General features: G+C 44.9%; 1 protein-coding gene across 1 annotated transcript in view; it reads right to left on the bottom strand.

Moving 5' to 3' along the window:
* hapln1b (hyaluronan and proteoglycan link protein 1b) overlaps nucleotides 1–20,415 on the bottom strand; it is a gene marked incomplete at its 5' end in the record, with an annotated part of 47,977 nt that overhangs the window by 20,159 nt on the left and 7,403 nt on the right. The window contains 3 exon segments of the mRNA XM_084455405.1: nucleotides 5,945–6,018; nucleotides 6,291–6,620; nucleotides 7,584–7,739. Coding sequence (XP_084311531.1) covers nucleotides 5,945–6,018; nucleotides 6,291–6,620; nucleotides 7,584–7,739 — 560 coding nt within the window.

Raw genomic sequence — 20,415 nt, 5'->3', positions numbered from 1 at the left:
CACTTTTTAAGCCGGATCAGACCAGTGATGTTTTGATATACTATACAGTACGTACAGTATATCTACATTATAGCCACGCTCCTTTCTCCACCAGTGCTTTTTCACCTACAGTATTGATTGAGATGGAGAGTATGCTGTAAGCAGACATTTACACGCTGCTGTGTTGTGACCATGACAAGTACAGTAGACATCAGCCTCATTGTCCCACAACCGATGAAATTGTACCAGAGCTAACCACCTGGGGGCACTCGCCACAATTCACTTTTCTCCATTGCCAAGTATATTTTGCTTTGTATAAAAGAAAAGAAAGGTTTGGTGTCTCAATAACAGTATAGTGTCGCGTCCTTATTTGGGGATGGTCCGGGATTCAGCCAGATGATGCAGCTGAAGCTGAGTGCGTCTAGGGGCCAGACCCAGGAGCCTGAAACACACCCTATGTGGCCTTGTGAGGAGAGGGCCAAGCAGGAAGTTGAGCAATTGTCCCAATGAGTTGCAGGGGATGTGAGAGTTGTGGGATTGGGGTGGAAAAGGGAAGTGCCTGGTTTCTTTACTCAGTAGTGTCAGACACACAACTTACACAAAACCCAGAAGAGGAAGGAGAAAGTTATGACATGAGGGGTGTGAGGACACCCCAACTCAAGTACAACTGAGCACAGAGCCCCATGAATGCATTTTGTGGCTCTGTGGGTGCTATGGCTGTCAACTGAGCTCAGAAATGATATTCAACCTTCTCTCTTTAATATTTTACGATATTATATTCGCCTCTATCTGGGCCCAGGCACATTCACAATCACGCACACACAGACATACACCAGTGTTTGCCATGTCTCTCCTATGATTTTTTTTTTTTTTGCCTTTCTTACTCTGAAAATGCAATTTAATGTAATTTATTGCTTTATAAATGTTCATAGCCGTTAGACAAACATACTCCTGGAGCTTGCTCGATCATCTCATTGAGAGGGGTCAGGGAAGAATTTTTACAGCTGACTTTTCTGGCCCCCGGGTGAAACCGTTTTTTTTGCTTCCCTCTGGAATATGTAGGGGTGGGACCCATGCCCACCTAGTTCTCTGTAAAGTGCATTGTGTTGCCTCTGCGTATGAAATGCACTATACAAATAAGCTTTGATTTGAAAGCTTAACATCACAACATCAAACTGCAACTGCCTGCTGGTGCTAGCTTCCTCGCCGATGGTGATGTTGCTAGTGCTAGTGCTAGCTTTGATAGCCTCTGGAGCACTTCTGCATTCGATTGCACCTGCTGCAGTGTCATTTCGAGTGGTAGCTTCTTCATTAGCATCGCCAGTTTTATTTTTTTTAATGAAGAAGTGGTCAATTGTTTTTATAGCTCTTTTCGCCATTGTGAGCAGGTTGTCTAGTTGTAGCTTGTTGAGCACTGAGCAGTAGGCTACAGTCAGATCTCATTTTTTTGTGGTAACAGATCAAACCGGAAATAGTTGAGGTCGACGGACGAGTTGTGCCATTGGTGGATATATTTTTTGTTTAAGTAATAAATACACTTTTTAAATGAATGATGACCTAACACAAACTGGTACAAACCACAACTATGTATTTAATAATTGTGTTAATTAGTAAAAAAAAAATTGAGCAGAGTTGGACTGGCCAATCAGGGGGGGCAATTGTCCCCCCTGCCCCCCCTATAAAATCGCCCATGTGCACAACAACACATCAGGACCCGTCTCATAATTTAGTCTATATGACTATAAAAGATTGTACCCCCTCTCCTCTCTTCTTTCGTAGCTTGCCCCCATCTCTCCCCTCTGTCATCCCCCCTCCCCCCCTTTCTCTCATCTTTCTTAGCTCGCCCATCTCTCTTTAAATAACATCATGTAAACAAAACAAACTAGAAATTGTGCTCAGAGAACACAGGCATCCGCCCATGAAAGCATTCCGGTGCTCTCTGGGTTTTCCCTCCGCACACCACAGTCTCTACCCAGATAGCAAGCGGATCTGGGCCATATACAGGCCAGATCTGGCCCTTGTGGCTTAGTTCCGGCCCATATATGGCCCAGAATTATTACACATCCGCTGGCTATCTTTTTTTTAGTTTGTGGAAGTGCTGGTTGAGGTGAGAAGTGCTACTATAATCATAAAAAGGGTGCCTGTACCCTTAGTTTTGTGTGTCTGTTCAAATTCAAATCCTAACTGACACTCTGAACATCCCTTCATTGACTTCAATGGGAAGGCATGCTGGCTTCAGACAGCTCTATCTCAAAAAGTATAAGGTTACAGCTTAGGTATTAACACAGTTCGAATCCTGGGAATAGACTGAACATTTGTTTCCTGTATAATCCATATACTGTATCTTAAAAACTCTACGGGTGGCCACAAGTTAGAAAGCAGGTATGAAATCAAAATGAGCAACTCAAAAGCTAATGGGAAGCATGGCTGTCAAACAAAAGGCCATACCTTGGAAACTAGAGATCCATGTAGATGTGTATGAGCTGGTACAGCGTTGGAGTGGCTTAGGTCCTGTCTGTCTGAGAGAGATTTCTCACTGAGCCCTGGTGACTCTGCTTCTCTTCCACATGGAGTTCATCAGGGCTCCATTTTTGTAGAATTCACTTTAAGATTTTATTGTTTTCCTTTCAGATCAATTATTCACTTAGTTATCATATTTCATTATTTCATTATTATTTTCATTTATTTCTATTATTTTCTTTATTCTTTTATATGTGTATGTATAATTATACTGTATTATGTATGTATATGTGAATATGTAGGGCTACAGTATATATATATATACCCTATATATTAGGGTATTCTTCATGCTTCTTATTTTGCTGAAAGATTTTATGTTATCAATAATTATAATGTTCATGTTGACCATCTGTCTCTCTTCCTTCAGATTTTGTGAGGCTTGTGAATGGAGCTGGTCTGTGCTCTGGCAGCAGTGACGTGTGAGCCCACAGATGGCTACAGTGACAAGGTAAGAGCGCTTCTCTGTACGGGGAACGGACATGGATTCAAGTCTTGATAAAATTGTCTGGAATTTTAGCTACGTATAGAACTGGAACTGGAAAGTTTGAATATGATGAGTGAGCTTCAAGAGCTTTACTAGTGGCTCACCAGTTAGCTCCTAATCTGAAGCGTTCCAACACTACATACAAGGGCCAGATCTGGCCTGTATATGGCCCAGATCCGCTTGCTATCTGGGTAGGTTTGAACCCTCTCATCATATCCAAACACTCTTCCAGATCAACATAGTTATCATGAGAATTGATAAACAATTAACGGGCATGGCAGGAATTGAACCCATGTTGTTACGTACCAATCTACTGTTACTAGTTATGATAATCATCCCAGATAGCAAGCGGATCTGGGCCATATACAGGCCAGATCTGGCCCTTGTGGATTAGTTCCGGCCCATATATGGCCAAGAATTATTACTTATCCGCTTACTATCTGGGATGTGATATAAATGGATCAGGACCTGTTGATGGTCTTATATTCATCATTTTAAAACATTCCAGATTAGCAACACAGAGTACAGTAGGCATAATGAGTCAAATGTATCAGAGATGAAGTGAGATTTGAACCCCTGTTTGACTGGGCACAAGTCCAGTTTGTGCCTGTCCACTATGCCAAACAGGAGTCTGTACAACCTTAGCTTACACAAGCCTGACTGGTTCAGTCAGTAGAGCATGAGACTTGATCTCAGAGTTGTAGATTCGAGACCCATGTTGAGTTCAGATATGCGCTTCGTTGTGCAAGTATCTGTATCGTGAACATACACACATGACAAATGTACAATATTTACAAAATACTGTATTTTTGTTTCTATTTTCATATTCAAAAATATACCCAGTCTAGATCTGCAAACATTTGCCAGCGATGAGGGGACTCACTCAGCATTAAGCCAACCAAAGACACACAACAAGCTGTTGACATACAACAAGCTGTTGACCATGATATCTCCTCAAAATAAAACATTTGCCTTAAAAGAACAATAATCAATTTTATCCAAAGCGCTTTACAATGAAGGCCTCTCATTCACCCATTCACACACACAAAAGACAAGAGCAATCACAATTCACTTTACAAGTAAAATAACAATGTTTATTGTTTTTCAAAATATGCATTAATTCATTCACTACAGTGTCTACAAAACAAGCTGTTGACCATGATATCACCTCAAAATAAAACATTTGCCTTAAAAGAACAATAATCAATAAAGGAATAAAGAAAAAATGATCAGGGAAATTACAAGTAATATAAATGTAAACAACTACAGTAAAGCTCATTAAAAATGGGGGAAAAGTCTCCCATCTCATGCTGAGAGATATCTGGGTCTGCAGAGATCATGTCAACCCTGGTCGACTGTCCTTGATCAACAATCCTCTGTTTTGCAACAGCATTCAAAAGTATTTTTTTTACTTAAAATAAACGTGCATTTATATAATCATTCATCAACTTTGTTAACATGAAAATAATTTTGACCTGAATGTACTGCATAGAGTGCACCGCACTCACATATCACGCCACCCACACACACACACACACACACACACACACACACACACACACACACACACACACACACTGTACACTAGGGCTGTCAAAAGTGCCATGAAATCGAGTTTGAATATATTAAAATTTATTTAGTAGAGTTCGAACGATATTCAAATTTATACATATGTTTTTTTTAAAGATTTTTCATGAATATAATATCCTAATAAAATAACCCTTGACTGTAATATTGTACTGTGAACACTGTTACCCCTCGCTGAGGTGTTAACTTTCGATAAGGTGCTGGGTCTGGATTATTGGATTATTGGCCGTAAATAAATTATAGCCTATAAATGTTCTGTTATTAATGTAAATCGCTAAATTGATAAATAATATTATTTATTAATATTACAATATTCGAACTCTCAAATGTATTTATTAATATTACAATATTCGAACTCTCAAATTTAGGTTTGAACTTCTTTTTAAAAAAGCTATTCAATTTTTTTTAGAACTTTGATTTTTTTGACAGCCCTACTGTACACATACACTCACTTACTGTACACATTACTGTACACTCTGCATACCCACTGTAAATACACTGACTGCACTACTCTTTTGTACTGTTCTTTTTCTTGGCTTATCCATTTTTGCACTAGCATTTTGTACTCACTCTTTGCACTGTCCTGTCTCATACCTGCACCCTGTGAAATGTTGTTCCCATGTTATGCACCACAACCGAAAGCAAATTCCTAGTATATTGAAAAACTAATAATAAACTAATTCTGATTCAGATTTTTACACACTGTCAACAAATATAAAATACATCAATAAAACCATGTTAATAGCTGATCATAATGATAAACAAAGGCATGATAAACATGATAAACATGATAAACAAAGGCAATTCATTCAGTTTAATAAGCTAAAAAAAAAATACATTGCTTTTTTTTTTATCTTTTTTTTTTTTACATTGCATTACAGTCTATTACATTTACCAAACAAAAGAAGGAAGAAAAAAGCTAGTGATAAAAATAGACCCTGGGTCCAAAGATCCAGGATCAGATCACCTTCTCCCAGTGTTGTCAGTCACCATTGGCAGAGACACTGCCTGACTGACCTAAGATCAGCCCCTAGGAGCAGCTTCTTCCTGCTCCATCCTCTGGGCTGCTCCTTCCTCTCCTGGCCCGGCTTCAGCACTGGAATGCAGGGCCTCCATCTCCATGCTCTCCCTCTCTGCTGGCCTCCGCCCCCTGGTCTGGAGAGACACAACACCAAGAGTCAGGAACAGGGGGAGAGACTTGGAGAAATGGGCAGCAAGTTAATTATCAAAGGCCTACGTGAACAGATCCCAGAGCATAAACAACACTAGAGCAGCTTTATCAGCAAGGAGTTAGGGAGACTTCGTAGTTAAGCAAAGACTTGACCTCTGTGCCATCGCTATGGTTCCCCTGACTGACTGGGTAATAACTCATACCTTGAAGAACAGATAGCTGACGGTGTTGGATATCACCAAGATCAGCAGCACCACAACCACTCTGATGATGAAAGCTGTGAGAGGAGAAGCTAGAAGAGACACACAGCGGATTAGGAAACTGATAGCCTAATTTTCAGATCAGATTAAGCTGTCAACTGAAAAGTTTAAGTCACAATATGTTATTTCCATGTCCTGTCAAAAGTGCTGCTACTTTGTTTGTGAGCTGTGGAGAGAGGCAGCTAAGCTAAGTTAGCGCTACTGACATACGCATATTAGAATTATGTGGTCACCTATCCCCAGATCACCACAGGAATCAAATGACTCAATGACAGCTTAGTTCAGTTACCTGCCACAGTGACAGAGAGGAGCTCACTCTCAGAGCTGAAGGTAAGATTGAAAACGTAGACCTCATAAACACAAATGTAGTTTCCGTGGTGGGCGTGGTCTGCAGCAGGAAACAGGAAGTTGGCAGAGTGATTGACAGCTGTGTGGGTGTATCTCAGGGTGGTGTTGGAGCCGGTGAAGTCGAGGTGGAAGGAGCCTCCTGGGTACTGTGGCCGGATGGAGCAGTTGATGTTGAAGCTGAGGTCCTTGAACACCTGGCGCCCCTGCTGCTGGCCCTCGGAGACCCCGCCCATGGAGGAGGACAGGGAGATGATAGGCTGGACTAGGAGATCTGCAAAGAGAGGGAAGAGGGGACAGAAAACAACCGTTCATTCAGGTGTGATGATGAGATCGGCTGTGTTCTCCTCCCTCCCTCACAGGGCAGCATGGGCTACTTAAGTGACTGAGACAGCAGTATGCAATAGCATCATGTGATATTTGTAATACATACCTGAGCAGATCACTGCCAGATTAGTATTAGTTCGTTCGTTCGTTCATATAAGCTCTATCAGTAAAATTACAAGTGTGTAGCCGTCCAATAATGTCAAAGAATATACTAATATCAAAATGTTGCCATTAAACAAAGTGCATCCATCAACAGATAACATCAGCTTGTATCCAGTAAACCCCTCAAATACTGTTTAACAACAGATAACAACAATAAAAATAACAACAGATACCTGATATACAGAAGCCTAACAGTGTAACTGAGTAGTCTATTGTTCTCACAGATACAGTGACAGGTGCAGACTAAGAAATGTGTGACTGCCAAGATCATCAACTGACTATAATGACTTGATGTGTGTATTACCTGAGCAGACCACCTCCAGGACAAAAGTAGTATTAAGACCGCCATACACTGCTCCACACTCCCTCAGTGCAGACTCAGCTCCAGAACAAGTAGATTTAAACTCCCATACAGGACGAACTTCACCACCAGTAGGCTCTGTTGTTGAAACGGCAGAGCCACAGCCCAGCTGTCTACACACTACAGCTGCAGTACCCATGGTCCAGAAAGACCATGTTCTCATGTCCAGACCTCTCCACTCTCTCAGGTGGTTCACCTCCATTCTACCTTCACAGCGGCTGCCTCCTCCCACCAACCTCACATCATCAGGCCCTGGAGAAAGACAGGAGACAGTCAGGCCCGCTGACTCTATGTACAGTATCCTAACAAAACACGGCCATATTCTTTCTTATTATGTAACTCCAGGTGAGAAACAGAGGTTGAGAGACAAACTGATTCTTACAGTACCTGAGCAGGTGAGTTTAACAGCATTGTCAGTTGGAAAGGTGTTTCTAGCTGAGCCTGAGGTGTCACAGTCCAGGAGACGGGACTCGTTGCCTTTACACTGGAACTCTTTAGTCCAGATTGGACCCTTCTCTTCTCCATAGAGCGCCCCCTGGAGGGCTGAAGGAGCCCCACAGCCAAGCTCCCGACAGACCACCTCTGCATCCAGCCTGTCAAAGTTAGCTTCAGACACTGACGCCCACGACTGATTAGACCTCACCTCCACTCTGCCAGAGCACAGACCAGATCCATTCACAAGCCTCACAGACTCTGAGGGAAGAGAGACAGATGGTCAACATGAACATTATAATTATTGATAACATAAAATCTTTCAGCAAAATAAGAAGCATAAAGAATACCCTAATATATATCAAAATGTTGCTATTTTATATAATGTGCATCTGCTCAACAGATAACACCAGCTTGTATCTAGTAAAACAGAAACATATACTTGATATACAGAAGTATTTAATGCTCCCAGATAGCAAGCGGATGTGTAATAATTCTGGGCCATATATGGGCCGGAACTAAGCCACAAGGGCCAGATCTGGCCTGCATATGGCCCAGATTCGCTTGCTATCTGGGCTGTAAGGCCTAAATAATACGCTATGCAAGCTTCGCTGACGCGGCTCTGAACGCAGGTTCTACATAAGAACTTGCGCAAAGTTACAATTTCATCCACGACACACAAGGACGCATCAACGTCACCTTACGTAGCCCTATGTAGCTTGCATAGCTCGCATTAGCGTAACTTGCATAGAGTATGAATGGGCCCTAACTGTAACTGAGAAGTCTATTGTTAAGTACTCAAATCAACAGTGACAGGTGCAGACTAGGAAATGTGTGATTGCCAAGATCCCCAGCTGAATATAATGACATGATCAATCAATCAATCAATCAAAGCTTTATTTGTATAGCGCATTTCATACCCAGAGGCAACACAATGCGCTTTACAGAGAACAAGGGAGGTGGGCAGATGTCCCACCCCTACATATTCCAGAGGGAAGCAAAAAAACAGTAATCACCCGGGGGCCAGATAAGTGAGCTGTAAAAAATTCTTCCCTGACCCCTCTCAACAAGGCGATCGAGCAAGCTCCTGGAGTATGTTTGTCTACCGGCTAAGAACATTTATAAAGCAATAAATAACATTAAATTACATTTTCAGAGTAAGAGAGGCTAATAACATCATAGGAGAGACATGGCAAACACTGGTGTATGTCTGTGTGTGCATGAATGTGCCTGGGCCCAGATAGAGGCAGGGGTCAGGGGTAGGATGGGGGTAGGAATGATGTGTGTATTACCTGAGCAGACCACTTCCAGAACACGATCATCATCATAATCCTCCGGATACACTCGTAGACACTCCCTCAGTGCAGACTCAGACCCAGCACAGCGAGAATCAAAGTACCATACAGGACGAGGCTCACCACCACGAGCCCTTCTTACTGAAACGGCAGAGCCACAGCCCAGCTGTCTACACACTACACCTACATCACCCATGGTCAAGGGCCACAAACCGGACAGACGTCTCCACTCTCCATTGTATTTCATCTCCACTCTCCCAGCACAGTGGTTGCCTCCTTCCGCCAACCTCACATCATCAGGCCCTAGATAAAGATAGGAGACAGTCATTGCCTCTGACTCTACTGTAAAGAGAGACCCTTCCCTGCTATTCCCTGCTCTGTCCTCTAGGAAAGCTAGGAGTGCAACAGCAGGTGTAGGCAGGCTGTTAGTTTATTATTATTTTGAAATCCCATATTGTTATTATTGTATTGCTATGTCTTTTGTCTGGGTGTATATTAGACGATTCAGGCATCTCTAGAAATGTGCTAAATGAATGGATGCACGGTGGAGTCTGTGAATGGGTGTGGTCTCGCATGGTGTGAGACCTGAATATAGGAAGACCAGGGGAGTGAGTGGGGGAGCATCTGGGGGTGTGGCTAGATGGGACACAGCTACATACTGTACAGTGTAGAGGGACGGTAAAGGATAGTTCCCATGAACACAAAGGCCATTTAGGGTTAAGAATAGTGTTAAGGGTTACGTTAAGATTAGGGTTAAGGTTAGGCTTAGGGTTAGATTTAGGGTTAAGGTTAGGCTTAGGTATAGGGTTGAGTTAAGGTTAGGGTTAGGTTTAGAGTTGGGGTTAGGGCTTGGTTTAGGGTTGGGGTTAGGGTTTGACCAGTCTCTTCATTTATGGGAACTAGCCTTCTACACAGGCCTTAGCAGAGTGATAGTGTGCATTCGGTTGCGAGAGGACGAACGTGAGTGAGCACTGTGAACTAGCTCACCTTGGACCACTCACAGAGACTCGGGCTGCGTTCCAAATTGCGTACTTCCATACCAAATAATATGCCAAAAAATTGATGTAGTATGTCCATGCATTATGGCAAAAATACCAGGATGTCCTACTACATCCGGTCGTATTTTGCAGTATGCAAGCCAGCACACTTTTCTGGCTATTCTGACCCACAATCCTGTGCTCAGAGAAAATTATGTCACATGTGCGAGTCATGCCGGAGGCGTTATGATGAATCCCAGTTGTAGACGAATGTCGCTTCGTGGACAGCGACGGATATGGTCAAATTTGAAGGTGAAATGTTATGACAAAGTATTATGTCCCAATTGGATGCATACTGTACTGCGTGAAAAGTATGTACAGTACTTTCTAGGGGCAGTTGTAGTACGTACTGGTAGTAAAAAGTACAAGTATGCGATTCGGAATGCAGCCTTGGACTATTGGAGGCACTTTTGTGCCGAGATTATTACAGACCTGGGGGTGATTTTGGTCTGAATAGCCACCCTGGTGTTCCCCCACCTATAACAGAGTACATAAGCCCCACAATTACAGGCAACTCTGAAAGGCACTGAACAGAGGATGGGTTTCTTGAGCCGCTGATAGCCCTCTTGTACCCACTCCAGCATCTCCTGGCTGGCTAGCAATGTCCAGGGCAGCCCAATCCTCAGTTCAGTTCATTGAGGTTAAAAGCTTTTAACCCGAGAGGTGAGGTTAAAAGCTTTTAACCCGAGAGGTGACTATTAAAATCAAAATCACCCCCTAGACAACAAAAGCCAGACCTTCAAAGATAGCCGGCTAGACACCCCAGCTTCATGTGACACTATGTATCCTCAGCCATATTCTTTCTCATTATGTAATTCGAGGTAAGAAACAGAGGTTGAGAGAAACTGATTCTTACAGTACCTGAGCAGGTGAGTTTAACAGCATTGTCAGTTGGAAAGGTGTTTCTAGCTGAGCCTGTCACAGTCCAGGTGTCACAGTCCAGGAGACGGGACTCGTTGCCTTTACACTGGAACTTTTTAGTCCAGATTGGACCCTTCTTTTCTCCATAGAGCGCCTCCTGGAGGGCTGAAGGAGCCCCACAGCCAAGCTCCCGACAGACCACCTCTGCATCCTGCCTGTCAAAGTTAGCTTCAGATACTGACGCCCATGACTGATGAAACTTCACCTCTACTCTGCCAGAGCACAGACCAGATCCATTCACAAGCCTCACAGACTCTGAAGGAAGAGAGACAGTCAACATTATAATTATTAATAACATTATATTATTAACTGTTTAGATGTCCATTAATGTCAGAGAATTCCCTACACAAATAACTAAAGTGAAAGTACTCACACCCCTTCCAGTTTTCCACATTTTGTTACAGTATATTACAGACTTATTCCAAAATGGATTAAAACATTTTTTTTTAGAATCAGTCTACACACAATACCCCATAATGACAAAGTGAAAAATGCTTCAGATGTTTTTGCAAATGTATTACAAATAAAAAACTGAAATATCACATGTACTAAGTATTCACACCCTTTACTCAGTACTTTGTTGAGGAACCTTTGGCAGCAATTATAGCCTTATAGTCTTCTTGGGTATGATGCTTACAAGCTTGGCACACCTGTATTTGGGGTATTTCTTCCATTATTTGCAGATCTTTGCAGATCATCTCAAGCTCTGTCAGGTTAGATGGGGAGCATCGCTGCACAGCTATTTTCAGGTCTTTCCAGAGATGTTCAATTGGGTTCAAGTCTGGGCTCTGGCTGGGTCACTCAAGGACATTCACAGACTTGTCCCGCCTTCGTTGTCTTGGTGTTGTGCTTAGGGTCGTTGACCTGTTGGAAGTTAGACCTTCGCCTCAGTCTGAGGTTCTGAGCGCTTTGGAACAGGTTTTCATCAAGGATCTCTCTGTACTTTGCTCCGTTCATCTGTTCCTCGACCCGGATTAGTCTCCCAGAAAAACATCCCCACAGCATGATGCTGCCACCACCACCATAGGGATGGTATTAGCCAGGTGATGAGCAGTGCCTGGTTTCCTCTAGACGGGACGCTTGGCATTTAGGCCAAAGAGTACAATCTTGGTTTCATCAGACCAGAGAATCTTTTTTCTCATGGATTGACAGTCCTTTAGGTGCCTTTTGGCAAACTCCAAGTGGGATATTGTGTGCCTTTTACTAAGGAGAGGCTTCAATCTGGCCTCTCTACCATCTCCACAGGGGAATGCTGCAGCTCTCTACCATCGGGTTCTTGGTCACCTCCCTGACCAAAGCCCTTCTCCCCTGATCACTCAATTTGGCCAGGCAGCCAGCTCTAGGAAGGGTCCTGGTGGTAGAGGTCTTCTCGGGTCCAAAAAGACGGACCCGAACCCGAATGGATCCGATAAATTCGTTCCGAGATCCGACTGGATCCGATCATTTGAAAAAAATATATATACCGACCCGAATTTGTCCCGAGACATTACAGACCCGATCCGATAAATGTCCGAGAGCAGGAGTAGGACAGAGACCCGAGTTCGGGTCGGGTCGGCGGATCCGACAGACTATTTAAAGTTGCTACTAAAATGCCACACTGCTAAAAACGTTTATCAGGTCGTAGTCTCCCTACAACATATGGTAGCCTCATACAATCAATCAAATAATCGATCAAAACAGAAAGACCTAACGTGAAGAACTAGTCTAGGCTATATGAAATCAATCGCTATTTATAACAGCGCCTACTTTCTTCTCCTCTTTGTTGACAATATGCATGAAGTTGGCCCAGACAGAAGAGGTGCCGGTGGGTTTGACCTCTTTATATTCATTATTCTGTAACTTTAGTTTAACATCAGACAAGCTGCTAACGGTGTCCATCTTTCTTTGTTTGCTATTTTCCCCGCTCTGTCTCAACTCGCAATCACGCATGCGTTTCTCTCGTGAGATTCAGCGCTGCGCGCCAAAAGAAAATGATTAAAAAAAAGAAACGATTCAGCGCTGCGCTGATCACGGATCTTCTCAGATCCACTCGGGTAATACACATAATGATAAACAGACCCGGGACCGACGGTAATAGAATGGGATCCGACCCGGACCCGACTGACCATAATAAAACGAGGAAACGTGGACCCGAACCCGTACGGGTCTCGGGTCGGGTCTCGGGTCCCTCGGGTATACCCGACCCGTGAAGACCTCTACCTGGTGGTTCCAAACTTCTTCCATTTAAGAATAATGGAGGCCACTGTGTTCTTCAGGACCATCAGTTCTGCAGGAATGTTTTTGTACCCTTTCCCAGATGTCTCGGAGGTCTACGGACAATTTCCTTGACTTCATGGCTTGGTTTTGACTCTCAAATGCACTGTCAACTGTGCCGGTGAAGTGATGGAACTTCCGAAAGGCCAACTGGAAACGCTACCGCCTCCTTACCCATAGATCCACGAGCTGCCTCCCACCACCTAACACCAACAAAGTGGACGAGGCATACCAGGAACTCTGCGGCATACTGGTGAAAGCGCCCAAAAAATCCATCCCATGCGGACATCGCAACATCCTACAAACCGTGCAGGGATGTGGAGTGCGAGAGTCTCTACTCTGCCTTCCTCCGGGCCCCCCCTAGGGGCAGAGTCAGACAGACTTGCCTCAGCCCTGCTGTCTCGACTCAGCCAAAGGAGACAAGAGCGCTGGGATGTATCCCCTTCAAGATCCCAAAGCGTCTCATCTACGCCCGCGAACCAATCATCGACCCGCTGCTCCCACAGGAGCAGGCCGGGTTCCGACGTGGGAGATTAACCGTAGATCAAGTCACTCTGATGACTCAAGACATCGAGAACAGCTTTTCGGCTAAAAAGAAGGCCGGAGCTGTCTTTATAGATCTGACGGCTGCCTATGACAATGTATGGCACCGCAGCCTCACCTGCAAGCTGCTCCGCCTGCTGCCGGACAGGCACATGGTCAGCATGATCACGGTGCTTGTCCGAAACTGCAGCTTCACCCTCACCACCGGTAGCAGACAGCGAAGCAGGTTAAGAACAGCATCCCCCAGGGATCTGCCCTGGCCCCCCTCCTTTATAACATCTACACCTACGACCTGCCGATCACAATCTCCAGGAAGTATGCCTACCCAGACGACCTTGTGCTGGTGTACTCCGCTGGAGACTGGCAGCCCGTGGAGGAGACCTTGAGCCAGGACATGCAGAAACTTGTGGCATACCTCCGGAAATGGAGACTGAAGCTCAGCGAGGCAAAGATGGTGTTGGCAGCCTTCCACCTTAACAACAAGGAAGCCAAACGTAAGCTCCGAGTGCACATCGATGGAATACTCTTGCCATGCTGCACCGAACCAACCTATCTCGGCGTGACTCTGGACAGGTTGCTCACGTTCCGCCAACACCTCGAGTCACTGCGCAAGAACTTAACAGCTTGATGAGGTGACTGGTCCGATCAGACTGGGGCGCCGGCGCAAAAACACTGCATACGGCAGCCCTGTTCTATTCGACCAGTGAATATTGTGCACCAGTGTGGTGTCGCAGCACTCACACTCACCTCATCGATCCGCCTATCAATGAAGCCTTGCGCATCGGGACAGGATGCCTGTGTCCCACTCCTGTGGACAACCTTCCCATCCTTGCAGGCATTCAGCCCGCTGGCCTCAACCGCACAGGAACCACAACACGTCTTGCCTGCCGGGCCGTGGAGCCTAACCACCTGCTCCACGACAGGCTCACTGTACGCTGGATGCTCCCCGGTGTCTCAAGTCGAGACACCCTTTTGTGCCTGCCGCACGGGATCTCCTGCAGCAATGCAGAGATCTTAACATCAGCGAGGCAGGATGGGCGGACCACACCTGGCGTGCGGAGTGGGAGGCAAAGACCTCCAGACTCCATGATTTTATCCCCTACCGGGATGGACCAACCCAGACCGGCTCAATCACCTCCGGACCGGCGTCGGACGCTTCCGCTCATCAATGCACAGATGGGGCTTGACATCTTGTGCGGGGTGCGAGTGTGGCACCGAGGAACAAACCACAGACCAAGTCATCCAGGACTGTCCGATATATCGGGTACCCAATGGGATGCGTGGCCTGACGGTTGTGGATGACGAAACCTGGAGGTGTGCCCGGATATATAGCTTGGATGCCCCCTCACCCAGGCTCGGGGTGGTAAAAGGATAGCCCCTCGGCCCCGACCCTTGGGGGGAGAGGAGAAACAACTTGACCCAAATGAAGAAGAACTGTGGGTTATTACTACTTTCCATACAGTACAGTAGACAAGTGTGTACCTTTCCAAATCATGTCCAAGAAGAAGAAGTGCACATGCGCAACGTTGTGCTTAAACAACACAGTAGTAGCTAACTATTCCGGCATCTATGGATATCATGCGTTTTTTAGCTCAATGATATCATGGTGGAGGTGAGAAAACCGAAGCGAAACATCACGGAGGAAGCCAGAAAAAGACTATCTGATAACTTTACGACAGTACGACAGTGCACTTATTCGCAGAGCCTATGTGGGCGCAGTTCCGAGAAAATCTAAGAAAACGCTATGTATTGCTTTAACATTGGTGTCGTACAGTCTGATTTAGTTTTTTTAGGCTGTACTGCTTTGGCTTCTAGATGGTATGAAGTATTGCAAATGCACTGTAAGCTTTCCCAAGCCTTATGCGTTGTCTTTACTGCATGCATTGTCCTTGCTCAGTAGACTTTCCAGATATGTGAACTCCTCGACATAATTGAGAGAGCTGCCATCCACGGTGATTGTTGCATGTGGTGTTGAATTTATACACATCACCTGGGTTTCAGAGGTATTCATGTTCAAACCCATCTGTTTGGCAAATCTGTCAGTCCTATCTGGTTTGTCTTGCAGGTGAGTATTATTTGTGGAGAGGATGACTAAGTCATCAGCATAGTCAAGATCTTCCAGCTGGGTAAAGAGAGTCCCCTGGATGCCTCTAGGTTTGTCTGAGGTGGTTTTTCGCATGGACCAGTAGATGGCAGATAATGGGAGAGGAGACCTTGAGACCTTGAGGGTCAGGACCTCGAGACCTCAAGAGTCTTTTATTCGCCACACTGTGATCAACACACAAATACACACAGTGAATGAGCGGCGACCACCACACACAACATACACACATGCATCTGCGGTCACCGGTGGAAATTGTTCCATGCATTTAACCCATCCCAGCCATCCTCCTGCAGGGGCAGCCAGGAGCAATGGGCAGCCTCGCCAGGGGCACCTGGGGACCAAGTCCAAGTACCTCCTGAGCTATGTGCCGAAATGATGCATTCTTGGCGTACACCAGATTCCACAAGGAACGAATCAAAGAGGTTGCCGTTTGTGATCATACTACACTCAAGTTGATGGTAAAACATCTTTATCAATGCAATTATCTTTGGAGGAACTCCATAGAATTGCACAATCTTCCACAGAGTGTCACGGTATAAACTGTCAAAAGCTTTCTGAAAGTCAATGAAATTGATGTATAATGGGTTGTCCCACTCCAGCCATTGTTCGATGATGTTCCTTAGTGTGCAGATCTGGTCAGTGCACCCTCTTCCTTTCCTGAAGCCTGCCTGCTCCTGCCTCAGTTTGCTGTCAATCGCTGTCAATTCCTAGCTGGGTTCAGCAGAAGATCTTGGATAGATAGCAATGTAATGACTCGCCAATTGGTGCAGTTTTGCAGACTGCCTTTCTTTGGAATTTTAGCAATCATACATTTTTAGCCCAATCCACAGGAATGACATTTCTGACCCAGATGTTTCTGAACAGGTCTGGGAGAACCTTAACAGAGCTTCTGACTTCTGTTTCAGTTGGAGGGCTGGTGTTGATGTTGTGTAGCCCTATGTTATCTGCAGATGTGGGGTTAACAGGATGTTCTGGTTCAGGGCAGTTGCCCAGATAGCAAGCGGATCTGGGCCATATACAGGCCAGATCTGGCCCTTGTGGCTTAGTTCCGGCCCATATATGGCCCAGAATTATTAAACATCCGCTTGCTATCTGGGTGAGGACTTCATGAAAGTGCTGCACCAACCTCGTTGTCTGTTCACACTCTGTTAAGAGGTTTTTACCATCCATGTCTTTTACAGGAGCAGATTGGCTGGTGTTTTTGACACAGAGCTGTTTGGTGATTTTATATACAACACTCATTTCTCCTCTTCTGATTTGTAGACTATCATCTCAACAAAGACCTTTTTGTCATTCCTTGCACTCATTTTGACCTCCTTATCCTTAGTCGTCGTATAGGCTTCTTGGACCTGTTTGTGGAGCCTCAGTGACTTGGTCTTCAGCATTTGGGCCTAAAGTTGTTTTCTTTTTTCTAGGTGTTTTTTCTCCTTGTTCTTCTTTTCTCTGTAGCCTAGGATCTTAGTAGCTGTCTCAACATAGGTGTTCTTGAGGGTTTCCCATTTGGTGTGGATAGCGGGGTCCTCATCAGTTGAGTCAGCCAGAGCGCCAAGAACAACAAAAGCAATTGCTCAGCTCCAACACAAACTGTATTGATATTCTGACATTTCGGTTTGCCGATGTCAAGTTATCTCTTTCGTTGACCCTGCTGTTGAACCTTCCTGAGCTTCAGCTTGATGTTAGCTGTCACCAGGTAGTGGTCGCACCACAGAAAAGTGTAACATCTTGGAGGGACCTGCGCCACTTCCCATTGATTAGGATGTGATCAATCTGGTTAGTTTTAAGTCCATCAGGTGACCCCCAAGTGAATATGTGTATGGTCTTATGTGGGAAGATGGTACCACCAACTATGCAGTTGTTTTTGCCATAGATTTGGCTGGAGTCCACAGGGCCTACAGGGCCCGTTGTAATTGTAGCATTTGTCATAGTTTCCGTAACGGTTTGTCTTTTTCCAGGGTGGAGTTGTTGGCTCCACGCCCAACCCCCAACCTGGAGGGCCAGGTGTTGCCTTTCGTCTGGCCTCTACCCTGAAATCTGCCTAGCTTGGTTGAACATGCTGGGGGGGGCTGCTGTGACAGGTTCAGACAAAATGTGTGACTGCCAATATCATTAGCTGAATATATTGACATGATGTGTGTATTACCTGAGCAGAACATCTCCAGGACAAAAGTGACAGGAGCCATTGTGAAAACTGTTCCGCACTCCCTTAGTGCAAGCTCTGATCCAGTACAGTGAGATATAAACTCCCATCCAGGACGTACTTCAGAACCAGGAGTCCATCTTGTTGAAAGTGCAGAGCCACAGCCCAGCTGTCTACACACTACAGCTGCAGTACTCATGCTCCAATAAGAATTCCTGGACAGACCTTTCCACTCTCCCTGGTGGATCATCCCCACTTTACCAGCACAGCGACTGCCTCCTCCCTCCAACCTAACATCATCAGGCTCTGGAGAAAGACAGGGGACAATCAGGCCCACTGACTCTATGTACAGTATCTAGGGGTGTAACAATATATCGTGCCACAATATATCGCGATACAGAAACGTCACAATACATATCGTCAAGGTGAAAACAATACCATGATATGTTTATTGTATATCAGTGAATGCTACACAACGCTGGTAACAAACACATCTTTTGTCTCTAGGCCTATCCATGATATTACAACAGTTAAGCTCTAAATTCACAAATTGTATTGGAGTAGAAATGTGGAGAAATGCACTATTGGTGTGAACAGCAGCACTACTGCAACGCTTCACACCTGCACTTAGTGTATCGCATCGTATTGTTATCGTCAATCCCATATTGTGTATCGTATCGTGCGTGTGTATCGTTACACCCCTAACAGTATCCTAACAAAACACGGCCATATTCTTTCTCATTATGTAACTCCAGGTGAGAAACAGAGGTTGAGAGACAAACTGATTCTTACAGTACCTGAGCAGGTGAGTTTAACAGCATTGTCAGTTGGAAAGGTGTTTCTAGCTGAGCCTGAGCTGTCACAGTCCAGGAGACGGGACTCGTTGCCTTTACACTGGAACTCTTTAGTCCAGATTGGACCCTTCTCTCCATAGAGCGCCCCCTGGAGGGCTGAGGGAGCCCCACAGCCAAGCTCCCGACAGACCACCTCTGCATCCAACCTGTCAAAGTTAGCTTCAGACACTGATGCCCATGACTGACTAGACCTCACCTCCACTCTGCCAGAGCACAGACCAGATCCATTCACAAGCTTCACAGACTCTGAGGGAAGAGAGACAGATGGTCAATATGGACATTATAATTATTGCTAACATAAAATATTTTAGCAAAAAAAGGAGTGTGAAGATATCCAATAATTTAAAAGAATACATAAAATGTTTTATACAATGCGTATCCCTTCAACAGATAACATCCGCTTGTAGTAAAACAGAAACAGATGCCTGATATGCAGAAGCCTTTAAAGGTGCAATAATCAAGATTTTGATGTATACTAATCATGAGAAGAGAAAAAAGACAACTCTAACAAGGCCCTCATGTGTGATGTATTGTCGTAACACTATTGGGTCACAAGCCTTGTTAGAGGTTGGAGTCAAACTTCACCCAGATAGCAAGCGGATGTGTAATAATTCTGGGCCATATATGGGCCGGAACTAAGCCACAAGGGCCAGATCTGGCCTGTATATGGCCCAGATCCGCTTGCTATCTGGGAGACTCAGAGCTAAACAAAACGTTCTTTTCTGACCCATCGTTTTTTAAAGCAATACTTTTACTACACACTTTCCTAAAAGCTCTGTGGATATATTCTTTTTCGAAAATGGTTTTCAACACATGTTATTTAGTCTACATTAAAATCTTGACTATTGCACCTGTAATACTGTAACAGTGTAACCGAATAGTCTATGGAGAAATACTTAAAGCTACTGTGATAGGTGCAGAAATGTGTGACTGTAAAGATAATCTGCTGAATATAATGACATGATGCGTGTATTACCTGAGCAGATCAACTCCCAGATGATAGTAGTAGAACCTCCTGTCACAAATCCACACTCCCTCAGTGCAGACTCAGACCCAGCACAGTGAGATGTAAACCACCACACAGGACGGTTTTTACCAATAGTAGCCGTTGTTAAAACAGCAGAGCCACAGCCCAGCTGTCTACACACTACCGTTGGAACACTCATGCTCAATGCATACAGACCTCTCCACTCTCCCCGGTATTTCATCTCCACTCTACCAGCACAGCGGCTGCCTCCTCCCACCAACCTCACATCATCAAGCTCTAGAGAAAGACAGGAGAAAGTCAGGCCCTCACCAGAAACAAACTCAAATCTCTTCACACCAGAAACTTGGTAGTTTGTCTAGATTCGCACACACGAACGCACTCACACATGCACGCCTGTACACACACTAGTTCGTATGCTTTATAAAACCAGCAGTAGTTCTTTTAAGCAGTGCTCTGTTGGTTTATATGGTTGTAGATTGACATTCTACCAACCTGGAGGATGATCAATAACTTTAGCCTGGAGACCTGAGGAGACAAGTAGACAGGGAAGAAATGAGCATCAGCAAGACTCTCTGCCCCTCCCACCCCTCTCTACCCCCCCACCCCCCCTCCCTCCTCTCTTGGTATCAGTGTGTGTCAGCTCAATCACTTTAAC

This window comes from Borostomias antarcticus, assembly GCF_949987555.1.
Source record: "Borostomias antarcticus genome assembly, chromosome: 2".
NCBI lineage: Eukaryota > Metazoa > Chordata > Actinopteri > Stomiiformes > Stomiidae > Borostomias > Borostomias antarcticus.
Note: the sequence above shows the minus strand (reverse complement) of the source record. Positions and strands in the feature narration are given on the sequence as shown.